General features: G+C 41.6%; 1 protein-coding gene across 2 annotated transcripts in view; it reads left to right on the forward strand.

Annotated features, from left to right (window-relative positions):
- FGD5 (FYVE, RhoGEF and PH domain containing 5) overlaps positions 1 to 26,015 on the forward strand; it is a 110,114-nt gene that overhangs the window by 17,490 nt on the left and 66,609 nt on the right. For both annotated transcript variants that reach the window (XM_056334432.1, XM_056334433.1), the window contains exon 3: positions 24,950 to 25,079. In XM_056334432.1, the coding sequence (XP_056190407.1) occupies positions 24,950 to 25,079 (130 nt within the window). The remainder of the gene's footprint in view (positions 1 to 24,949; positions 25,080 to 26,015) is intronic.

A 26,015-nucleotide genomic window follows, 5' to 3' on the forward strand; every position in this document is an offset into this window, starting at 1 on the left:
ATGTTATATAAGATTAAATCACCAGCACTTAAGAGAGGCACAGTGTGGTATCTAGGCACAGTGTAGGAAGGATAAGGTGAAAGTCTAGAGATAATTATGTAATGGAAGCTTCAGTATAAATAGTTCACACATCAAAATAATAGTGACCAAGAAAAGACAATCAGTGTTGTCATGTTTAAAATACACAGAAATGTACAGGAATATTAATTCATCTTTTGTTAAAATTGTGAATCAATGTCATTTATATAACTTCAAGAAAATTCACAGTGCTCTAATTTACATAAAAGACCAATAAGTTTCCAAATAAAAAGAAAGTTCTTAGAAAATCCAACACAGCAATACTGTTTGTCAAAGTGGCAGCATGTCAGAGGTGCTCAGATACTGTAGTGAAAGACAGATGGGCAAGCCAGAAGAGAGATGCTTATTTGAGGAGAAACGCTTATGAAGTTCATAAGTGTACCTGATGTGATTTGAGAATAACTATGGAAAGAATTCATCAACTCTTCGACAAAGGCGGATGCAGAATTGAGCTCTGCTCTTGATCCACATCTCTAACGTTTAAAAATTAAGTTCTTGCTGAGCTAAGGCTCAGTAAGGGTGTCAGTTAACCTACAAGGCTGATATTTAATGCTTAGCGCAGAGAGGCACAATTTGAAAGTCTGATGCATACAAGGGCAGAAGCAAAACTTCAGGACCATTCTATGAAGTCCAGCGGAGTAAAGTGAATTAAACCTGCATGCACCCATTAAAGCAGGGGGAAACTGAAGATGCCGCCTCTTCATTTCTTTAAATTCGTTGAATAAATCAGGTTTTCTTCACCAGTTTCTTCACCTTACTGTCCTCCATTTTCTTTCAATTATTGAAGACATTTGAAACAATATAACTTCTAAATAATACCCGCACCAGAGTGTTAAATCTCCAAGCATGATATGACTGAAGCCTTTAAGAGTGTCTGCTTTCAAATGCCTGCCATAGATCATAGTCTTTGTATACTTTCCTCATTGCCAAAAAGTTGTGGAAATAAGTATGTTGGAAGGTTGTGGCTCACATATTCCATCAGTCATTCAAGAAAATGTAGCTATGATTGTGGTTCATAAAACAACTCTGTTCTCCTATTAGAAAAAAACCCAGAACTGTTTCTAAAAAGGTGGGTTGTTTTACTGCTACTTCATATTCTTCAAATTCACACACTTAAGCCCATTCCAAGCTTATGAGAAAGCTGGAAGTGTTTCTCTAAAGGATACTAGAAGAGTTTAGGAAGTCTCTAAGTCTCTTCACAATTGGTTAGAGATCTCTTTCATTCAAATATTGATCAGACAATCAACAAAGAATTAAAAGGATTTTAGTGAAGATGGCTGAGATTAGAGTCTGGCTCAGTGGATCTCTATTGCTTGTAAGCAGAAAGCACTTTTTTTTATAATAAATGTCATTACCATTCTTTTCCGTTAAAGACTTTTACCCTTTAATAAGAGGGTAAGTAGACAAAACTTTCCTCCCCAATGGTGATCACTGGCCCCCATGTGCTGTTGTCACAGATAGGCAAGTTTGTAAAAGCCTATGTAAGAAGATGGGTGAGAAAGAAAAAGTGCATAGATTAAAAGAGGAGATCATCTGCGTGCTAGGGAATTAATTGTTGAGCTAATACCGTCCAGTGTCTATGGCTGAACTATGTGGCACTCAAAAGTCCTTAAATACAAAACACAGTCTGTCAGTAAAACATGAACATAGAGATGCTAACTCCCTGCTACTTTGAATGCAGTGATGAGTAGCTGAGCTTGGCCCTCAGACAGTCATTCTTCTATAGACACTTGAAGTTTGGACAGTCAGTGGAGCTGATGGTGGAGTGGAGATTTTGCCTGTGTTTCTGTCAGGAACACTGTGTGCAACTCTGGAGCACAGAATCAAGCTTTTCGACAGGTTTCAGTGAATGCATCTTGCCAAATGCAAAAACATCTTCCCACTGTCTCTTGTGGTTTATATTGCATTTGGAAGGGAAGTGCCAATTTGTGACCTGATTTAAATAAGGCAAAGGGCAAGAGGTAAAACAGCCAGATACAGTGATCTGACCTTAGATCATTGTCTAAGTAAGGACTTTTCAGGTAAGAAAGCAGGTAGATGTGCCCTCTGCAGGCGACCATGCTGCTTTCCCAAATAATTCTTGTTGCAATTTGTGTTTCCCTGTCATTCTGGGGACATTAACTGCGGATCCCAGCACACACCGAAGTTTTTGGGGAGATCACTGGGGTAAGGGAGCAAAAAGCCTTTCCAAGACAGTAATTGTAGTTGCACATTAGTTTTACTGTTACTGCTGAACTCCCAGGCTCAGGGAAGGAGTGGTCCTTAAAATTGTGCATTTACTGACCCCATATACCATCTCGATTGCAGATCAAAAGTTCCCCATGACCACTCCCTGAGGGTGTGGCAGGTTATTGTCTGTGTAGGTCCTGTTTCTCCCCTGGTGTCTGATTCTTGCAGCAGTTCTACAGTGCACAGGCTTTCTGTGAAAACAAAGGAGCAGGTAGAGTGGGTCCAAGCAGGAGTCACCACTTTGGCAAAGAACATAATTGCTTATCACAAAAGGATTACAGCTTTTTGGTAAAGTCTAACCAAGTAGCACAAGCAGATATGACAATGGTTTAGCATTTGAAGTGTGCTACTACGCAGCTGGCAGAAGAATCCTAACAGCAATGTCACCATTTTGATCAATTCTGAGAAATACAGCTGTGATATTGCAACAGATAAGCACGGCAAATAGCCACTAGAAACTCCTGAAGCCTTTCACTCCTTGGATAAATGCAGCAGCAATAGGTATGGCTAAAGCACCTGATTGCTTTTGATACAGATGCAACCTGCCCCTTCCATTGATAATTAATTCAGTTGAACTGTGGCCCTAAGAAAACCATAAGGCTATGGTTGTTTCTGCCTCAGCAAAGAGCAAACGAGGGGGAAGAAATCTAAAGAGAGAAGCAAGAGAGTCTCATACACAAGGAAGACTTGTGAAAGGAGAAGCAGCACCAAATTTCCAGATGTTTCTGACATTTTCTAGAAGACAGAGGCAGAAGAAAGGCACATGATTTGTTAGCCAAAGAACAAGATTTGCTCTGTAATATGCTTGCCCATATGTTGCCCATATCCATACTATTCTCATCCCAAAGAGCAGCCCAGTTACTTGTTTCTTGCCAAGGGTAAAACTCAAAGATAATTTTCTCAAGAAGATAAAATCAACTCATGCTTTGTTTTTTCTACTTGTCCCAGCTAGAGCTACTCAGTACAGGCATGACTGTCAGAGAGTATCCAGAAAAGACCCCCATTTTCAACACTGTTCAAACTGTCTTTTGGCTTACTGCTGTATACAATAATACCAATGCTACCGATAGTTCATGCTGTTTTACTCTGCATTTGGAGCAGGAGCAAGGTAATTCTAGGCTAGACCTGGAGACAAACCTAAGCAAAGTAGCCTCTCAAGGCACCTGGATTTGGGAGGAAAGTTAAGCCCAGAGCTACAGATTCAGCCTGGATTTCAGATAATTGTTTTAGGAAAGATGTTTCCATCCTTTCCTCTTTTTGCTTTCTCAGAGAAACAAATCCTGGCTGCTGATGCTACTAATTTCCTAGTTCTCTGCCCCATAAAGCCCTGCCCTGTGCCTACATTAAGCTAGCATGCACCCGTAGCAGTGATGAGAAGCTTTACAAGGGGGAGAATTTCCTTTTTGTAGGTCGAGTGCTTCCTAGGGCGGGTGACAATGTTAATTATGTAGGTAGGACAGAAGTGGTCTACTACTGGGGCTCAGGTCCCTTAAAGACCTGTATGGGTCTATTGTGTGGAATTCTGCTGACAGTTTTTAAGCCAAGGAGAAATGTGGTGATCATAGGCATTGTGATAAGGTATTTAAAGAAACATAATTTATTTTTACAAAATTATACATATATATAAAAATATACGTACCTTTTCATTATGTCAGTGTGGAACACATGCGGTGCTCTGGATCGGTGCAGTTGGGAGAAAGTCCCATAAAAATGCTGTAACAGAGGGAAGGAGGATCAGGGGATTGAGCCTAGAGACCAGGGAAAGAGACATTTTCACTTCTGAGCTGGTGAACATGATGGAAAATAAAATCTCAGAAGTTTTCATCAGTTGTTGCATTTTGCAGCATAAAGCTGAAACAAAGTTTTTTAACTTAATTGCAGAGCAAGGGATCCCAGTGCTATACCTTAACTTCAGGCTGTGCACAGCCTATTGAAATTCTTGACAATAGCCACAGCCAGCTCTGAAATGAGTCATGTCTTTATTTCTGTTTACTTTAGTATTGTCTGAATTGCCACAGGGAGTTAGAAGGTGATAGTGGTTCACGCAGGATTTCCAGCTGCTCAGAGACAGGGAGCAGTCTGTGGGAGATAACCCGTCGCTGCTTAGGTCTGGGCACAAGGCATGCTTCACCTTGTATGTTCAGGCAAGAGAGGAGTGGGGAACTGCCTTTCCAAGACAGCAAGGACAGAAAAACAGCTTTGGTGGTGGAGCTTTTCAAACAAGCACCTTTGAGAAGTGTCTTTGGGCAGTATTGTTAATGTCTTGTTAATACTGAAGAAGGAGAGATTTTAATACATTGTCCAGATTTAGGTAATAATCTTGCAGCAGCTCCATGCCTGCTCTCCTGTTTCCTCATATCCATGGAGCTGTTTGTCCTGGTTCAAGCTGAGGCTGCAGGTATGGGGAGAGAGTACAGTCAGGAAGACAATATGATCCCCCGTCAGAGTTTTGCCTTGCACCTCACCATCACACAGTAGGTGCATCCCAACATAGCCTCCGAGGGCTGCCACTGCTCAGCCACAACATGCTGAATCTAACTCTGGCTTTGTTTATCATAGAATCACAGTCCCATATACCTCCCAGGAAATGGTCCCAAGTCCTCAGTAGATGTTGGCTTTATTAGCAGCTGGACTCTATTCTGATGACTACTTTTCTGATCAAATTACAGTGCAGAGGAGGAATGTATACATGTGGCCATCTTTATGTCCTGAGGGCTTATATGCCTAGGTAGAGTTCTTTGTCTTCTATTTCCATTACATGAACCAAAAATGTATTTCAGTGGAGTTACACAAGAGGAGAGAGTCTGCTGTGTATTGCAGGTTTGCCCTGGATGATGTTTATGGGGCACAGAAGTGATACTGGTGAGATTTAAGCATTCCTGGCACCACAGAAAAAAAAGCATGCACTGCAGACAGGGTGGTGAGAGTACAGATTGGCAAAATGCAGCCTGTTCGAAATGGTCGGGTCTTTTACTGTCAATGAGTGTTCTATGTATGCCTTTCTCCTCTCCCACCCCCACCCTGAGCCTTACTGAGAAGATTTATTGAATGAGAGATTGCACATTACAATTCTGCAGCCTTTCCAGAATCCACTGCTCAATGATATGGGGTATGTCTCTAGATTAGATTTGTAACAAACCCAACAGAATGCTATAGCATTTTAAATGCAAATCTAATCTAGTAGTTTATGGTTTGTTGTGTCACCCAGCAAAGTTATTTATAATGTACAGTGCATTTTTAATTATCCTACAAGAATTCTTCTTTTACAGGACCCAAAGGCAGTTAATGTAAAAACTGCCTTAAAGATTTGCTGTTTGGTGGCATACAACAATTAATTTTATCTTAATCGACCAATTAGAGTTAACAGATGGAAGAACATAAGTAAGAGGCACTGTGTTTTGCCAGGACCCCTCTTAAAGAGCTTATCTATAAAAGGACCCTTTCACTTGGATTAATTAGATGCTATCTTTCAAAGGCCTAGAGTAAGCAGTTTTAGACCTACCATCAGTGAACACCTTGTGGTGTTCTGACTCATGCTACACCAGCTTTATCAGTATCACAGGGATGCCCTCAGACTTCTTTTTCTCAAAGGAAATACAGCTAGGTACTGATGAACTGAGACACGTGATAGTTGCTTGGGTCTGTGTTCAGCAGTCTCCATCCAGCCATTCTCAGCTGTTTCAAATTAAATACCCCTTCAGTCTGTTGGCACTTCATCCTTATGTCTTGAATACATTTAGTAAATTTGGACCAAGAACTCGGGTGTTAACCCACTGCATCTCCCTGATGGGTCCTCTAGGCAGGCAGACCTATTAAAAATAGCCAGTTTGGCGTTTCTGATGAAAGTTTCTCAGTGAGGCTCGTTGACCCTCTTACATTTCAGGTATCAGACTGCATTCTTAGTTCTGAGAGTTGGCTAGGAGAGCTCAGAAAGGTTGCAGAAAGTAATGGATTGTATACAGCATGACATATCTTTGAAGTCAAATCTTCTGGTCCTTAAATAGATAAGGACAATATGTGAGCTAAAACTGAGCACCTCAAAATCCTTCCTTTAAACTTTTTGCTTTCACATTGTCAGGCTTAAAAAGTCCATACAATGGCAGTGAAATAAAAACACATCACAGTAAATACACTCAGGCTAAAGAGCCACAATGAAAGTGACATATCGTAAGATGACAAAAATGTAAAAACATATTATAATCTGTGCTGGACAAACAATTTATCATGCCATTTGATTGCAGTTCTAAGGAAAAGCATTGCTTCAGTGGCTTCACGAGAAATGAAATATGTGTGCCTAACTGAAAAGGCCATGAAAAAAACCCCAGCAAACAAAGGAATTCTGTAGTTCCCAACATTTTTTCTGATTGTTTAATTTGCAAGTAAAGAAAAAAAAAGAGATACTGAAGTAAATTGTGAACTAAAACATACTTTTGAATTGCAGAATTAAGATGGTTTTGATTTTCCAGAATTGGGGGGGCTGGGGGGGGGTGAGAATTAATTAATAGTTTATAATCCCAGCCAAATGTCACATATCTATGTGATTTTCAGTCACGACAAGCCTCGTTTCTCAACTAAAAAAGCCTCAGCCAAGCAGAAGTTCAGCCAGCTCTGATTTTAATCTGGGAACTGAAACTGATGTTTTAGGAGACAGAGGAGAGCCAATGAGCAGATTCATTCAGCCCGATGTATTAGCAGTTAAACTCTGTTTCTCTCTTTCTGGAAATACTCTGCTTTAACAACCGAGTGAATCTCTAAAATGCAAAACAATTCAGTTCACTTGATATTTCCCCCAAACATCAGGGAAGAAAAGCCAGATACAAGGTCTTGGTTAGTTTAGAATTCCAGGAGCTCTGTTTCCTGGTAGGTCTGCAGGATAACTGAGTTTCAAATCCAGTATGCGCATTCAAGTCCAAAGGGAATACCTGCTGGAAGGACAACCATGAATATAAGAGGTTTCTTAGTAGTGTCAGTTCCTTTCATATGTCCTCAGATCTCTCTGAAAACTGATAGGAAAAGCTGCCAAACCTCCCTGCCCTTCTGATAGGGAGGTGTTTTTGCACACTCAGCTTGCAGGAGCTCAGAAACTTTAAAACCCAAGAGACTGGGCACTGCTTTGTTCAGGACTCATTTTTGTTTGGGGGAGAGCAGCATTCTGGACAGTCTCCCTCACACTGTCTGAGGTCACTGACACTTGCAGTACCAGCACTAAGAAACACTATTAAAATGATGCAGGAAAAAAATCGCACTTTTCAGTGTTTTCCTACCACACGACCAAATGACAGGACAAGCATATGCTGGCCTTAGAGCAACAGACAGCTGTTTTCAACTTGTGTTTCAAGGGATCTGCTATCCAAAACTCCCCAACTGTTCCCTTGTAGGAAAATGATGTTGAGGTCTTTGCATGAGGCTAAGGCATATTTAGCACAAATTGCCACTGCTTCAGAAAGTCTCTGTGGGAGGGATTTAGCCCAGGGCTGACCATTCATAAAAATGGCCCTCAAGAGTAAAGGACATTTTTATCGATAGCAAGAAAGGTTGAATAATCTGCACAAATGCCTTTGTGGCTCTGGCAACACAAACAGCTGGAGTAATGCTGCCAGCAGTAAGAGGGGTGTTCGTTGGGTCTCACTCCAGTCAAAAATACTTTGTTCTATTGTTTGGTTTTTTTTAATAGGGAATATTACTTCTGTCATCTAGACAGGTTTCCTTCTGATCTAGCTTCACTGCATTTTTCCCCTGGTTTGTTACCAGAACCTAGCTACATGGTATTGGTAAAGCAGCTGATCCTGCTAGTACAAGGAAATGACAACTCCCCTTCTACGTTAAGAGTCCTGCAAAGCAGCATGGTGTTCATTATGTTGAATTTACTGTGAGTATTTTCCATGAAAAGTATGGAATAATGAACTGGCAATAAAATGAAAATAGAACATAAAGACTCTGGTTCCAAGTTTTCGTGACTATGTTACACTGCCAAAAATAAACAAAGAAAGAATAATCAGGATCATCCCCTTGATTTCTGACCTACAATATGTGCCATGTCATCAGACAGTTTCTTTTTGTGTCATGTATCATCTTTTTCTAACTAGATCCAGAACTCATAGTCAGAAAACCATTTTTAAATGTATCATAGTCAGAAAAGTTCCGATATAAGTGGAATCTGGATAAGAAAACGATACTGTGTCAGATGCTTATTTGGGGTACAGGGCTATACTCTGTTGATTTGTACATCTGAGGATCTGAACAGCTGTTTATGATTTGATTGCCCTGATAATTCAGACTACCACCTGAAAACAGAGTACGCTGAAACATTTTCCGAAAGGGAAGAATTCACAAAAGCATTCTGTGTGAACAATGTGTCTATTTTGACAAACTCTAAGGGAAACTCCTATATGCTGTAGCCTAAGATACAGAAAACCCAGCCTCTGCTTCTCCCAGGTCTGGTTTTCATCCCAGATCACTTTCAATCAGTCAGCTCTGGGAGTTAGATTCTGAGTTTCTCACAACTCAGTGCCTAAAACACCAGTCACAGAGAGAAAGAAATACTCACCGGTTTTGATCTCAGGACAATCAAAACCGGACACAGTTCTTCTTCATTTCTAGAACATCTGAAATAATTTATTTTCAGTTTTCTGAGGCTCAAAAATTTTTTCTAAGCTTCTGGTGTGCACCAAAGAAAAACAGTTGTCTCCTGGTAAAGTCCTCTACAAATTGAACAGTTCAGATTCTGCCGTAATCAGTTTGCCATTCTACATGTAGCAGATAAAATACTTTTTTCATCACTGCTTTAAGCTGTAAAGGAGTTCAGAGTGTTTGACTTTCAGAATCTGTGTAAAAGTAAGTGTCTCAGATGAAAAGCTGTGTGAATGTGATGACAATTCAACCAAAAAGCTTCAAGGCATAAAGAGGAGCAATACTATAGCAGGATGCTATTCTAAAAGATATCTGAGGACTTTTCACATAGGTCAACATGGCATCACTTGAACCATGAAATCTGTGTGACAGACCAGAGAATTCAGAGAAGGGGACCATGACAGGAAGTTGGGAAGATTTGTTGGAAAGTCTTGAAGCATGTCCTACTTAAAGGTACTGATTTTCATTTCAGTGATAAGTGAACAGATTGTTTAGGGCAGAGAACAGCATACCTGCTGCAAAACATCATGCTATACTATATGGTACTGGGCCAGACAAGATCTTTTGAGTGGTTAGAGTTATCTCGTGACCTTTCACAACCTTTTTTTTGCCAGTGGCTCCAACACCACAGTCTATAAAGCAATGCCTGCCTTCAAAGGGGTTGTTGAGCACATCAGTGATTTCCCCATGTCAGCCAGCTATTTTCCTATGTCAGTCATGTAGCCAACCTACTGGGAGTGTATGAATCACTCACTCAGGTTACCACATCACTTATTCTGCCAGTGTACCTTCATTCCCAGAGTAGGGAGACAACTAACATCCATGCTTTGATACAGCAGGCAGAGGCAGCTGCAGAGAACGACCAACACCAAATGGTAACAAGGCATACCTGGATACTTTCAAATCTGTAAAGAGACTAGGCAGCTTCACTGCATTTTCCACAGCTCATATGGATCCTATCTTTCCTTGCACTAGTCTCCTTCCTGATGCACTGTAGGATACAGGTCTTCATGCCCACAGTGTACTCTTAAAAGTAAACGGCACAAAGTGGTTGCAGAATACACTGCAGTGGTAAGCAGGACTGTGCACACACCAGGACATACTGGTGTGTGTATACCCCCATGGCTCCATGGACTTGTGCACCCCACATTAAAGTCCAGACTATGGTGTTAAAACAATTTAAGCTAATATATTCTGCTACTGCCTAGTCCATCCTCCTCCTTGACCCTCACCATGTCCTCTTCCTCTACATTGTTCCAGGGGCTTGTTTCACCCTGTTCAGAAAGCTAAATAGGCAAAACCTATTCACTCTTCTGGTGCTGAGCTAGTTTCAGGTTGAGGGCCCAGGCCATGCACACTAGCTTTATTGGTCAAATGGAAATGGAAGAACAGCCTGACTCTCCATCCTACAGCTATGCTGTCAGATGTCTGACTGTAATATACACATACAAAGAGAAAGTGTTTTGCCCCCTGGAAAGTGAAACAATAAATGTGGAGCAGATCCTAAATCTGCCTGTACATAGAACACTTTATTACAGAGATAGAAGCGAGATTAAGCCACAGAAAACCGCTTGATGAGGGCCAGCTCTTGTCTTTTGTATCCCTGCTTCAAGCTGTCATAACTGGGCCATGGCTTCTGGCCACATCATTACACAACCTCCCTGGGATGACAGTTCTGATGCTGTGTATATTGCTGGCTGCTTCTTCTTGCCCCCAGAGCAGAAGCCTGGGCTACACTTTCCACACTGGTCTGCTGCTGAGCTCTCTGCAACGTCAGCAAAGAATCAGTGCTAGTTTAGCCTGTGTGGGAGGTGTAAGGACAGGATGATTTGATCTGGAGGGGGACAGAGGAACACTGTCAGTCTCTCTATAGAGTCTAGAGGAATAAGGGAGGCTGTATTTAAAATGGTTCTGAGGCTTGTTCCTCTACTCTTCTTGCATGGAGTGCTGTTTCATAACACAGCTCATTCCTCATCTTTTCTTGTTCTTTCACAGTTTATAAGACGTGATTTTACTTGTCTTAGTCCTAGGTCAAGAAGTCTGCCACAAATTGTCTGTCTGTCTAGGCATTTAGACTTGTTTGTTGCCTTAATACATACAGTAGAGGAAAGTTCTAGCCACCACTTGAAAAGATTCCCTGACACATTTAACATACAAGCATTAAGGTTTCAAGTTTTGGGAATTTTTTCTATGTCAGTATTCCAGTTCTGGAGCTCAACAGTAAAGATGCAGGAGTGCTAAACATCTGATTTCAAGCAACAAGGTTTTGTGTACCTGTGTCATTGTAATCTGCTTGTTATTTGAGAGCCATGAAAAAATCTCTTTCCATTTTCCATTAAAATTTGATGTCAAGCAAACATACAGATCAAAATAGATAGAAATTTTTTACCTTCTCACATTACTCTAGCAACTTTGATGGACTTGACAGTTTTGAGGAAAATGTAGAATATGGCTATTAGGGCTTGAATTTGAAAGGAATAGGCTAATAGGTTTACAGTATTTTATCCTGAAATTTTTAAATGTCACTTTGGGGCCCCACCCAAACTGAAATTCTTGGATTTAAAATTAGCACCTGAACTTCATCCTATAAATCCACCTCATTATGGCTTTTTTTCTATGAAGTTTACTTCTGAGGTCCATAAAGTTTATTTTTAGGGTCCATTAATAATTTGGAACCTTAAATCATTCATCAAGCCTCAGGAAGCCTGAGAGAGCCCAACCAAATTATTGTTTCGTTTTATTGTAAATTGAAGCCAGTCCCATACACATATGTACAATCCTGCATGGGAGCTACTGGTTCATTCTTTCTTTTTCTGCAGAGTTGGTAGCTTGGGATGCAGTTTGACACCTTATCAGCATCCACTGTTCCTATACTTTTCCCTTAACTCCCCTCTAACCTCAGTACCATTCTCAGCCTGAGGCACATGTCAAATGAAAGGTTTATGCTGAGTTACTGAAAGGTTAATTCTTTGTGGGACAGTAATATGTAAATCACTGTGACATCCCCTTGCGTGCTGCTACCGAAGGCACTCACACTGCACACTTGGGCACTCTTGTACTGCTGGGTCTGAAAGACTGATGTCACTGCGTTGAAAGGGACACCTTAATTGACATACATTACAAGCACTTTGGAAATGGCAGTTACAAATCACAAGTATCCTACTGTTCCTAATACCGCTTTTGAAATTGCGTGTTCTGCCCTTACTCCCCCATGTGCATAACCAACTGTTATTCTACTTATGCACAAATGAAATTGAAATCAGTAGTGCTATGAAAATGCTTAGAGAAAACTCTCATATTTGAACTCATCATGTAAGTTGTTTGTAACTTCTAAGCAAGGCAGTACTTGCAAGAAATTTGTGTATTGTCTGAATATTGTAGCAGATTCGGACTTTGTGAAGTTATAGTGGTGCTAATTAGCTGCTACTTCTCCTAATTTAAGAACAAAATCTGTGTTTTTTTAAAAAAAAAGAACTGAAAACTGTCATTACCAGCTTTAGAAGTATAATTTTCTCTGTTATCTAAAAGGCTTTAGGAATACTAATTTTAAGTCTTTTCCTGACATAACTCCAGAAAACTTAAAAAAAAATCCAAGAGTGTTTCCCACAACAAAACCAAGCCCTCTGTCTTCCACCAGTTCTGCTGTCTTTTGGAATCCGGTGCCAAGAATTCATATTTCTATTAATAAGTAGATCACTAAAAATTCTGGGTGCAGCAGATGATGATTGATTCAAGTTCAGTTTTCTGTTTGTCTTTCACTGACACCATTTCCAAGCTGGCATCCTCCTTTGAGTGTTCACTTCTATTATCACTTAAGAATTATGCTAAACTGGATCTTCTCAAAGGATTGTAATGAGTTGGATCCATGCACCGCTGTAATGATCACATTTGCCTAATTGACACCTAATCACATCTCAGTCCAGGCTAGATTCCAGAATCAATAGTTTAGTCCCAGCTGTACTCTTGAGTCTCAGGACTGTATGTGCAGAAGTACAGAGCAGCTGCTGTATTGTACAAACCTAAAGACACTAAGGAGTAGGACTTGTAAAGATATTCTAGGTCTGTGTAGCTCAGCTCATTGTGCAGCCATGAGACTCATCTGGACCCAGATTCTTACATATTTAAAACTTTAAAACTCTATTATGCTTGTAAGACAGGAGAGCCCACTGTGTGTAACAAACATGCCTTTGTTCTGCCTAGCTCCATTTGCAAAACTCCCACAGCATGATTTATCCAGACCTTTTTGTAAAGGGTCTACCCACCATTTTTTTATAAATTGCAATTCCTTGCGCAAGTGGCACTACCTCAATCTTCCATTGTTGGTGTTCTTCTCCAGTGTGTGCCATTGTGCAGAAATCATGCCAGCTTGGCTGCTTGAAAGCAACTGAGAGGCTGTAACTCGAGAACACACACCCCCAGCAGAAAACAGCAACGCTAGCAAACATGACTGTTAAATAGTTCCAGGTAGATCTCTGCATCTCAGCTTGGCTACAAGAATGTATACATTATTCTATGCCTTAATTTAAATAAGCATGGGCATGATTCTGGGGGTACCCAACCCTCGTTGACTTAAGGGCTGGACCATAATAGTGAAATCCTTTTTAGTTTGCAATCAACAGGAAGAACAGAAGCAAAACTGTATCCTAAGGGAGATGAACTGAGCAGTTCTGTTTTAGATGCTGGTAGGGATCTACAGTGTCCAAAGCCTTCAGTCTTAGCTGTATTTTAAATATATTACTCTGGGATTAACCATTTACACAAATGACAGCCAATGCACAAAGAATTTAAGAAACATGTCGAAGATAATAACAAAGAATTTGTAGTAGGGCAGGGGTTTCAGCTTTGCTTCCCAGATGGTGGTCTCCCCACAGAGGTGTATGTCTCAGAGTCTGAGATGACTACCAGGTGACTAGCTGAAGATCACTTCTTACAGAGGACATCTTTCCTTTCTCCTTATTAATGCAGTTCTAGGTGGTTGGCTTATTCTGTCACTGATCTATGAGAGGAATAAATCTTACAGAGGATTCAGAGTGAAATCAGAGGGTCTTATTCTGCTCAAAGATCACAAGTATAAATATAAAGTGACTCCACTGGAGTCAGGATGAATTCCTCCCAGTTTTACACCACTGCATCCAAAGTCAGACTGTCACTAAGATAAGTCATTTTATAGAGGCAAACAGGGCAAAAGTGCTGACTGGTTTAATTGTCAGGCCATTTGTGCTGTGACTAGGAGTTGCTCAGCAAATCACTTGAAACCCATCCTGATGATTAGTGGATGTTTTCCTTATCTTCTGTCTCTTGACAGATGTGCAGTATGGAAAGTTTCAACATGATGCAGATATATGGCCTGCATGGTCTGGGAAGGAAGAAGAGTTTCACAGCACAAAATGGAGACTTTTGTCATTGCCAAGCACTCAGGTCTTCATTTTGCCCCTCTTGGTTCAGGTTTCCAAGCATTGCAAGGATTCAACATAGCATAGGTTACCCAAGATGGGAAACAATAGGGTGCTGAAGAATAACAGGGCTGTGATTCAGCAAGGGAAAGAAGAAAAAGAGAAGCCTAAAGAAGAGCTGTGCTGATGCCTTAAGGAAAACCTCTGCTGGTGCTGTTTTATGGAAAACTTCTAGGTGCCTATGAAGTTAATGATTTAGTGAAAGTAAAAGCTCTGTGGTGGCTCACATGCGATGTAAATAATGTGCTCAAAGCAGTCTATAAACAGCAGGGCTGCCTTTCATAACCTATTATGTATTATCAGCCTCCCCATCGTACCTTCTGGCATGGTGGGGCGTTGGGTGCGGTGCAGCTGAGCGTCAGCCCTTGCTAGTTCATTGCCAGGTCATCTCTGGGGAGGAAGTGTTCCCTGTTTACAGGAAATGCAGGACAAGGGCCGGAGGGCCAGGCTGAGCGCAGGCTGAGGCCACCACAGCTTACTGCCTCTCCAGCGTGCCTGGGAGGGCAGGGAGGGGGTGTGCCACTTGTCCAAGGCCCAAGGACACTGTGTTTTGTTTTCAGGCATGTCCAGCTTTTACTGTTGCTTTGTTTTTTCTAGTGGTTTAAAGCCACAGGATTAGGGAGGGGAATGGTGCTTGCAGACAGTGGTTCACCCCAGGGTACATGTGGCTGAGCCTGAAACATCAGGTTCATCCATCCCAGCACATCTGGGACATGGCTAGTGAAACCTCACCATCAGGTTTTCTCTTATCCCTCCTCTACTTACACTGCCCCACGCTGGGACAGAGAACACTCCCTAAGATGAAGCCCAAAGCCCTGTGTGCACCTCACTGCCTGCATTCCCTTCCAGAACTAGACCTTCACTAGCACCATTGTTCTGTGAGTATGTCTAGGAGCAGTAGTTGAAGGTGGGAGAGTTTTGTACCTAAAGTTGTCCAGAACAGAGTAAAAGCCTTACACACCTGAGCAAAAATCCTCTTCCCCTCTGCTATATCCTGCACCACACCAATGGAAGAAAGAGCAAAATTCAAGCTGAAACATTTGTGGCATGAGGAAAAACTCCTTTCTGGCCTTGACAGGAAAACAGCTATTGCCTCAGAGTGTGAAATGTCATTATTCCTGCATTACCTTGCCTTGTCTGGCTATGTATGTTTTTAGCATGCATCATGTCTTTCCTGCCCTTTTCATACTTCAGCTGCAATACTTGCTTTGATGATCTGCCATAACAGGGAACTGATGGCTAAACACATGCTGCAGTAATAAGCATTTCCTTTTATTGGCTTAAATGCATTTGGACTTTAATTTCCTTTAGTAATGAGTCATTCTTTTGCAGAATGAAATAAAAAAATAATTTACAAATGGATACAAGAAAATAAATAATCAGTTTTAATAAAACAGGGTCATTCAGCACGTTGTTGCCTCTCCCAATTACCATCACTACACTGAGTTCATATTACTTTAATTTTTTGCAGTAAGGATGTCACTGTTCAAGAAAGACGGTTTGAACTAGTAACTGCTGGGCATGTGACCTGAAATAAAGCCAGGGATAGGGGTACTGCATGTAGAAAAAAGTTGCATTCAATCCATTTGTTTCAATAATAGAGGAGGAGTTTGGAGGCTTTTTTTGTGGAGGTTTTTTTCCCTCCCCAGTGGATGGAGCGGATTTTATATATGTGCATAACCCAACTGTGTCCAGGTGAGATTCTTGTCTCCATCTCGTATATATAAATCCAGTATATTATATCCAGCTATAAGCTAAGATCCCTGTGACAGAGGAGTCAGAACGGACACAAGCTGGGGTCTGTGGATGCAGAGGTTATGGCAGCAATTAACTAGTCATTTGTAAACTGGGCATGTCTGAATCTGAGTTGAGATATAGATACCTCACCACTCGGCTTCAGGGAGGTTATACTTGCAGAGGGCATACCCCACAGAGAGAGAATAACTGTACCTTCCTAGGTAGTTCATACAAACCTGATTTGCTGACTTAAGTCAAATAATTGCCAATGCAATCACCAATACACATAGAAAAATATTTAGGGTCATAACTGACATTCATTTCAGAGCTTTGGTGGATCTAGGCATAACTATATGCAACACCACTGCCTCTCTTTAGCAAAGAACTGAAAGAATTGTCTCTTAGCAATTCAGAATTGTGGTTTTGCTAATGAATGGATGAAACATCCTAAAAAAAAAATTATGTCCCCCACAAAAGGCAGAGCAGAAGTCAGCATTTACTCCAGAAACCCAGAGAGTTCACTTCCTATTCCCACTGTATGGAAACAGTGAATATGGTGAGCCATGTGTTGATAATTAGTGGCAAAATCAGATTTTAATAGCAGTTGTTCCACTGTAAGAATGGGACCCAAGGATGTGGTTTCTAGTCTTTCTACTGCTTTCTTCATCTTGTGGTGACATTTTGGACCAAGTACTGCTTTCATCTTTACTTGCAGGCACTTTTGAAACCATAAGAAGAAATTTTCAGAAAATAAACCAGGGGGCTCTTTGGCTCTTCAAGTATGTTAATGGTGCTTAAGTTGCATCATGTAATTTGCAGTTTGCAACAGATGCAAAGAAAAGAAATTAGCAGGATCTCTAGAAAAAAAGGTTCTGTTCTCCTCCCATGTGTCCCCTCACCCCCCAGTTAAAGACAGTGTCAAATATTCTTCTCTCTTTCTCTGTCCTGGCACTGACTGGGGATGTAGAGTGAAGGACAACAAGGAGGTGGCAGGGAGCTAATCCAGTTGTCATTAACTGAATGCTGCCACAATGGTTAAAACCTGAGCAATCCCTAGACTCTGTTTCTGGAAATCATTAAGCAAGGTATCCTTTGCCTGACCTCTAAGTATTATTAGCTGTATATTTACACTATATATACCTTATGGAGACAAATTATGGGTTCAGTTCAAATATGAACACAGCAGAGGTTCCTTAAGTCCTCCACTTGTTCATACCATTCTTTAAACTGGAAGTATGTTGAAACTGACTTCCAAAAGAAACAAATTTACTCCAAGGAACATAACTCAGGCTGGCTGGTGATGGTGTGTCACACTCCTGAGATTAATGATAAGCCACCCAGTCTCGTTGTCCAGAAACTGCATTTTGGAATACTGAAATCCAATTTTAGAAGAAGTCCTCTGTCCATGAAGGGACACATGAAAATGAAGGAGGTGCTCAGGAGCTGCAATGAGGCAGTCTGGATGTCTTCACTGGCCACATCACACTTGCTTTGCCCTGGAGATGGGTCCAGTCACAGGAGTATCCCACTGGCCCACTCCATCCCATATGATTAACATGCGGGGAATCACTGTGGCACTAAAACTGCACAGCATCTGAATGCTACCCAAATGCTTATGGCTACAGGGAGATGCTGAACTGCTTTTGACTGACCAACAAATTTCTAGCACATTTACACTGTCTGAGCAGGTTCAGTTGCAAGGCAGAAGTACATTTTAAGTCTGTCCCAACACACATGATCATACCTTATAGACACTGTGATGGATCTACTGCACTGGCATTTGAAGGGGCATTGCCAGCACATCTTAACAGCCTAACCAGCTTCATTTCAGATGTATAAAGAGCCACTTGATGGAAAGGATGGATACTCCAATTCCACAGGTATCATAAAGCATAACTGAGAGCTCCAGGGATATATTAATATAAATACCCTACAGGAAAGAGCACTCCCTTTCTCCCCTCCTGATCAGTGCTGAAGCATAGACCATGAAGCAAAAGGCAAATCACTTTTGTGAGCCTTTCTCTAGGATGCATCACTTGATGCACAAATTTATCGAAAGCAAACTGCAGGCAATCTAATCCTTACTGGTAGAGAGGACTTACATCAAGTGGGGGAAGTGACAGACCTTAAGTCTGAATTTCCACCAACTCAGCTTATGTGTATGGCCAAGAGACGAGCCTATAGCTAAGAGCATTTGTGGTGTTATGCAAAAAAAAAATCATGGTCTTCCTTGGCTTTTATTATAATAACCTTGGCTGGGTATTTTGCCACTGTTAAATTTCCCAGTTAAATTCTTACATCACTAATGCTGACTGAATAACTTCTGAAAATCCTAAATAATTGATGTGATCATTGCTGAGGAATGGGGTAAAACTTGCATGGTCATTTGAAGGATAGGTGCAGAATTAAAAAAATGGCAAGTAACTCTTTGAGAATTGCACATTCAAGCTAGACAAAATACAGTATTTGTCAGGCTGTGAATCATGAGCTGTCACACCTGTTGTATATCTCCACAGTGGTCCATCACTAACCTTGCACATACCATCTGTGCTCAGACTTGTCCCAACCTGTGCTATGGAGGGATCATAGGTAGCAGAGACTTGTGTCTTGACTTCATTAACGAAGGAGCTAGCACTATTGCAATGATCAGTTCAGCTTCCCTCCTTGATAGTTTCATCCTCCACTTAGTTCACAGATCCTTTGCCTTTGAGATAAAATGTAAACATCACTATAGGGGCAGGATAACCAGAGAGTCTGTAGACTCCAGAACACCTTTTTCCAGATGTACCAATACGTGTTCACAGGTGAAGGTACATAGATAATGGCTTCTCCCTACTCTGTACGTAATCAGCAGCTGTGCTAATTTCAATGTAGCTGGTACTAAGTAAAAGACTTGTGTTGCACTGCATCCTCCTGCATTTATTCAGTTAATTTAAGGTTAGACTGTCCCAGAAGGCCCATTGCTTTCTTTTTCCTGCTGGCTAACTCCTGGAATGACTACAGACAATTGCTGGAGGAGCAGCAGGTAATGTGTCTGCACACTGCTCTTACTCAGCCATGTCATTGCTACAAGGAAGAGAGTTGGGAATTACCTTGTCTGTTGAGAGACCAGGGACTCAGGCTATTTCTCCCTTTATTCTTCACACCCACACTTCTATTAGCATCTTCCATTGCATTAAAGTTTGTTGCTTGCAGCATGTTTATTTAGCAGTGTTTTTAATGAGCTAAATATGATTTAGCAGAATAAAGAAACACAAGGTTTTGAACATTTATGACATATATATAATTACAGATTATATATGCATAATCTGTATAATTATAATGGTTAAATGTATAGAAAACCTTAGCCTTGTTGCAGGTTAGTTTCAGGTAATGAATTTAGCATGGTGTCATCTTACATGCCCTTAGATAGACCCTGTAAGTCATATAAAGTGCTAGGATACATTTGGACTCAGGGACGAGGAGAAAACTGCTGTAGCTGATGAACAACAGGGTAGTTTCAATAAACACTGATGTGATTAAAGGTACTGGGTCTTGAGGAGGAATAAGAAGGAAAATGAAGGTAAGGTTTCCCTGAATAGGTTGAGAAAAGACAGAAGGGAAGTTCTTAATGAGCTGTCAGGGGGTAGCGGTGTCCTGCTTGATCTGGATTCAAGGGAAGAAGCAAAAATGAAATTGCAAGTGACTAGGACAACAACTAGCAATTTGTTGTGTCCCAGGTTTATGCAAGAGGCAGAGTTCGTAGTTCAGACCGCTGAGACTTGCTGGTGAGGTGCATAACTACATTCTTTACTGATCATGTCTGCAGCTCTACCTGTGCACACTTCACTCCTTCTATCAAACTCCTCCACTTATTCCTGCCCAGTCAAGGCAGGAACAGACAGGCAATCATTATGAAATCTGGCCTGTATCCCCAGTTGCAATGACCTAATCACTGATTTAGAGGTAGTTTCCCTTATTGTGTTCTGTCTGTGATTTTTTTTAGTTCTAGACCCTACTAACCACAGGAACATTACTGAGAGTTTCAGCACAAAACTAGACAAAAGCACCTTCAGCAGTGTAAGCTTGCACTACCAGACATTTAAACGAACTGAAAATCAATGGGATTTTAGTGCTTAACTGCCTTAGGTTACTTTGCAAATCCCACCTGCACTTTCCTGTTACCAGTAGAGAAGCAGCATCAGCATTAGAATCTTTTGCCTGTATCTGTTTTCCCCATTTTCCTGCAATATACTAAAAATAGCTGAACAAATTCTGGGATTTCTATCAGGATGTGCATTGGGCTGGAAGATGCTTTAGTAGGGCCTGTTGTGATAGGACAAGGGGTAATGGTTTTAAACTAAAAGATTTAGACTAGATATAAGGAAGAAAGTTTTTGCAATGAGGGTCATGAAACCCTGGAACAGGTTGCCCAGAGAAGTGGTAGATGCCCCATCCCTGGAAACATTCAAGGTCAGGTTGGACAGGGCTTTGAGCAACCTGATCTAGTTGAAGATGCCCCTGCTTCCTGCAGGAGGGCTGGACTAGGGCACCTTTAAAGGTCCCATCCAACCCAAACTATTCTGTGATTCTACGATTTCCATTCTTTGTTCATGAGATCACTGCACCCATCACTCTTCTTTCCTAGTCTATATCATCTTACAGTTTCATAGGGTCTTTTATTCAAGAGCGTGTTAGGAACTCATAGGCAAAGATCACACAGTTTCTGAAATGAAGCTTCTCAAATACAACAGTTGTTTTAATTCAGCATTTGTGTATCCTCTTACAAAAAGTAATATCTCTTCTCAGTTTGTGTGCATTTTTAAGATTGCGTACTAATGGTGCTCTCAGAAACTGCCATTGCAAGCCAGTAAGTACCATCTGTGGCTGTGGGGTTTGTGGTCTGGATACGTGTCCTGAGGGAGATGGGCTGGCAATCCCTGTCCTGTCCAGCAGAGTTCTCTCCTTGTGCTATCCTGGATTGCAGTTTGCAATTTAACACAGTGATTCTGCTTTACCACAGCTTTATAAAGTTAGGTTACTCTTTGTCCATAAAAGGGTTATTCTTTGCAAAACCACACTGAAAGGTACTTCACAGACACCTAAAATCAAGGTGCCCAGAGGACGGCTAATGGTATCCTGGGCTGCATTAGACAAAGTGTTGCCAGCAGGTTGAGGGAGGGGATCCTTCCCCTCTACTCAGCACTGGTGAGGCCACATCTGAAATGCTGTGTCCGGTGTCAGGCTCCCCAGTACATACTGGAGAGGGTCCAACAAAGGCCATGAAGATGATGAAGGGACTGGAGCAGGTCTCCTGTGAGGAAACGCTGAGAGAGCTGGGACTGTTCAGCCTGGAGAAGCGAAGGCTCAGGGGGGATCTCATCGATGTATGTAAATACCTGAAGGGAGGGTACAAAGAAGATGGAGCCAGGTTGTTTCTCAGTGGTGCCCAGTGACAGGACCAGAGGCAATAGGCACAAACTGAAACACAGGAGGTTCTCTCAAACATCAGGAAACACTTTTTTTTTTTTTTTGTCACTCTGAGGGTGACTGAGCACTGGCACACATTGCCCTGGGAGCTTGTGGAGTCTCCATCCTTGGAGATACTCAAAAGCTGCTGGACATGGTCCTGGGCAGCTGGCCCTGGGTGGCCCTGCAAAGGCAGGAGGGTTGGACCAGATGGCCTTCAGAGGCCCCTTCCAACCTCAGCTAGTCTGTAATCCTGTGATCAATGGAGATTCAACTGCTTTAGAAGAACTGTAGTGCATGAAGTTGACTGTGACCACTTCCCTAGTATTAGAAATGGACTCTTGTCATGATCAGTGGTTACAGCTCATTAATCTCAATGACTCTATTATATTAAGAAAGCAGTTTATTTTTCTGTTCTCAAACATCAAGTTGGAAGGTTCCTCCAGTATTAGCAGTTTACCAACATCAAAAGTAACCTACATAGTCTCTTGGAAAATGCTAAAATATATACAGCTCGTTTTCACAGGGTGCATGCACAGAAGCTTGTACTAGATAAAAGACCAAAGCCTTTTATCTTAGTGCATACCATAACTGCAGATATGGTAACTGTCTGGGCATACTTGAAGGGTTTGTTTTGTGGGTAAGACCTTGCCCTGCATTATTCTTCATACTGTCCTTTTATAAAATTTCCCAAAACCTATTGTGCCTTAGAAGTCACCTGCCACCTATCTCTGCATCGTTGGTGTCTTCTTTCAGGCACCTGGCAGTGGGATCAGTGAAGACCAAGCTGCCCAGGGCACCTTCACCTGGTGACCAGTTCCTAGGCTTAGTTCAAGTATTCAGGAGCTAGGATTGCTAGGAGACTGCAAGAGCATAGACATATAAAATGAATAAAAGGATGTGAATTTGTTGGAGTAAAACACATGCTGGGTGTCAGGAAAGGTGTACTGCCCAGGAGCTCTATGCCAATATAGAAGAGTCTCAGAAGTGAAGACCTGCATGCTGCGGAAGTGGCTGGAGAAGGGCAGGATGGGGAGGGTGGCACAAAAATGCCCGTGCCCATTCTATGTGCAAATGAGAAACGTAACATTTCAGGACTTCTCTTTAAACACAAACCAGTGCCACTGGACCACAGGCCTACTATAAATGAAGCCCATGCAACAGTTCAGCAATATGGCAAGTTTTGCTGCTGTATGAGTCTTTAATAATGCCATTCATAATGATTACCAGACTAATATATGGAGGCGTTCTTCCCAAATTATAATGTGTTCTTACATTAACATAATGCAGTTATTATCGGAGAGAGAAGGAGGGAGAGAGGGAGGGAGGGACTTAATTTCACATCTGCTGGGGCAAACAATTACAAATTGCAGAAACGCTGTGCAAGTAAGGAAGGAGACTGGCTAAACTATTAATAAGCCTCCCAAGCTGTTCCTGTATCTGCCTTGCTCTTGCTTTCACTTGTGCTGAGGCCCCTTTGTTGTTGTAGCTAGGCAGGTTTTCGGAAGTGCTGTGATGCTGCCCACACTGGAAAACTGCAGACACTAGTAACAAACAAGAGAAGGCAATGGTGAGGAACAGTGCTGCTGCTTGGCCCTTTGCCCAGCCGTAGCAAATGCACCGGGCAGCTTCCAAGAGCTCCTTGACTCTGAGTGTGAAGGAAAAGCTGGCAACATCAAAGAAAGGCTGGCAGCCGCACCTCCATGGGGAGACACAGAGCCCTGTTTGCAGTTTGGAAGTGTATGCAGATATGAAGGGAGTTTCCTTCCCAAGAGGAAATACAAATCTAGTCAGTGCCTGTGGGAGTCTCTTTGTTCGTTGCTCTGCCAATTACATTAACGCAACTTTGCCCAGCCTCCTATCACTCTATCATTGGCTTTGAAGCTTCTGGTTTGTTCATATCTGGGATCCCCAAGTGGGAGATCAAACAAAAATAAAGAGATGAGGCAGAACTGTGAAAGTAATGAAAAATATTTCAGAGGAAATGAGAAGAAGCCATATACACTGAGAAAGCTAGGCCCACATTACAGACTGACCTGGCTGGCCAAGATGTCTACTGGAACACATGGAGATGTTAGATTTTGTTTCTCAAGACAACAGACTTGCCCTGTTGGCTGAATGCTGGAACTTACCTCCAGAAATGTAAAAGGCTTGGGGCCACTGTGGTGTATAATCTGTATATAAGCTCCCAGAATGATAGTGTGGCCAAAAATACTGATCTGATCCTTGAATGTAAAAACACAGTAAAGTCAGGTAGGAATAGATGGGTATTACTACTGGTATACTTGACACTATTTTGCCAGTGCCAGAATATTGAGTTTTATTTTGCAGTACCAAGAACAGCACTAAAACTGGCTGGTAGTAAAAACTGGTGCTAAAATGGTTAGTAAATTCATTAATGCTAATGGATAACTGAATAAAGTTCAGAGATTTTAGAACAGTTACATGATATGAGGCATGACATAGTAAGACACCAAGACCTTCACCTATTTCATACAAAAGACAAATTGAGAGGACAACCTGAACCAGCCTGTGAGTACCTGCACAGTAAGAAAATTTGGAAGACTGCCTCCAATTCAGCAGACTAAGATTCAGTATCTGGAATTTAGAGGTAGGCATATTCAGCATATTCAGCCATAAAAGACAACTTTCTAAGGTAAAGGGCCAGCACCACCTGGAGAACCTACCTCTAGTCATGCTTTGTGGAAGTTTTGGAATCACTGGCAACTTTAATTAAAAAAAATTAATATTTTTTTTCTGAAAGGAAATGTTGGGAAGCCACTGGCCCATATTATACACCAGATCCAGTACATGGCTTTCTCTGGGTTTGTGGAGCTGAATTCAGACTTCCTTGAAACAACTCAAGGATTCTGAGATCTGACTAGCTTGTGCTTTGATTGATGCTATTGGTCTTACAATTACACTTTTCTCATCCTTTTGATGTTTTCCCAGAAAAGCCATTGTTACAATATCTTAACTTCTATTTTTAATGAGCACTGAGATGTTAGTATGATTTTATTACATCCATTTTGAGGGGTTGACTAGGGAGGAACAAAGCAGTTCTGGTTGCAACTAAACATGAACTTTTTACTCCAAACTGAGCCAGAACATTGATCTTTTAGGGTAGCCTGAACAAGTTCAGTTAACTTCCCACTGTTCATTTCAGATCCTTCTACTTGCCTAAATGGTTGCTGTTGAACCTGGCAGGAAAAAGCCAAAGCCTGAGAAATCTTGTTTTCCAAGCCCAGCAGGTCTGCAGGGATTCCCTGCCCCTGACTGGTTACCTCTGGGAAATGTGTGGATTCATTATGTCTGAGCAATACCGAGTGTCTGGGAATAACACCAGTGAGCTAGTTTATTCTTTCTCTCTGCAGTGCCTATACTGAGCCGTACAAAGTGTGCCCAGTGTCTGTGATACCAATGGAGGTCGTCACATCAGATGAGGAACAGAAGAGTTCAGAAGATGACGAGACCAGCCCAGGTGATTCCAGCCTCATCAACAAGGTAAAAGAGCTGAAAATGGGGAATGTGTGAAATCTGGAGAGGGAGAAACAATGTACAGAAGAACCTGGATTCTCAGATCTCTCTGCTTATTGCCTGGTGCTCATTTAGAAATGCCAGAGCCGTTGATCCTTTACTCCCCCAGTGCACCAGCAACAATTTGCCCCTATAACGTGCAAAGCCAAAGACCTGGAGTCTTAAGATGGACAGCAGAGGCAACAGCCAGCAGGAAAGGCCTTACTTGAATGTCAGGAAAAATGTCTCACTCAGAAGAGAGATATAGCTGTGATCTTGAGAATTTTAAAACTACGTTGAATAAAACAATGAGAAATAACATACTGGGACCAGTTCTGTGTTGGCTGGGAGATGGAGTAAATTGTCTAACAGGTCTCTGCCATCTCAAAATTCTCTCATCATGGGAAAATGTACTCGTGTTTGGGTTTATTTTACTGATGTCTAATGAGTACAACAGATCTTAAACAAATTATGGAGAAGACCATGGAAATGTGACCACAGCTTAAGACCATACGAGGCTGTTTTCTCCAGAACAGTTCAGTGGCTAAAGAAATGGAATTGAGTATCTTTGTTTTTCACAGATCTGTGTGAGTGTGTGTGTGTTCTTAAAACCAGGACCCTAAGAATCTAATAATGTGTCTCTGAGTACAAGCACCCCAGTGCATAGCCCATTTGGTATGCATGCAGCAAAGGGATATGTTCTTCTGAAGTCTTCCAATTTGAGACCCAGGAACTAAGGCTGCATAGGAAAATAGCAAATCTTCATTTCCTACACCTCTCTCTGTCTTTCACTTTGGCCTGGTCTCTCAGTGTCAGCACAGCTATGTGGCTTCCTTATTGTAGATGGCTTGTATCTGGTCATGGATGCGTGTCAGAACCTGCAAAGGTCTGTGCACATGCCCCTTCAAAATCAAGTGATGGCTG

The sequence above is a fragment of the Falco biarmicus genome, chromosome 4, assembly GCF_023638135.1.
Source record: "Falco biarmicus isolate bFalBia1 chromosome 4, bFalBia1.pri, whole genome shotgun sequence".
Taxonomy (NCBI): domain Eukaryota; kingdom Metazoa; phylum Chordata; class Aves; order Falconiformes; family Falconidae; genus Falco; species Falco biarmicus.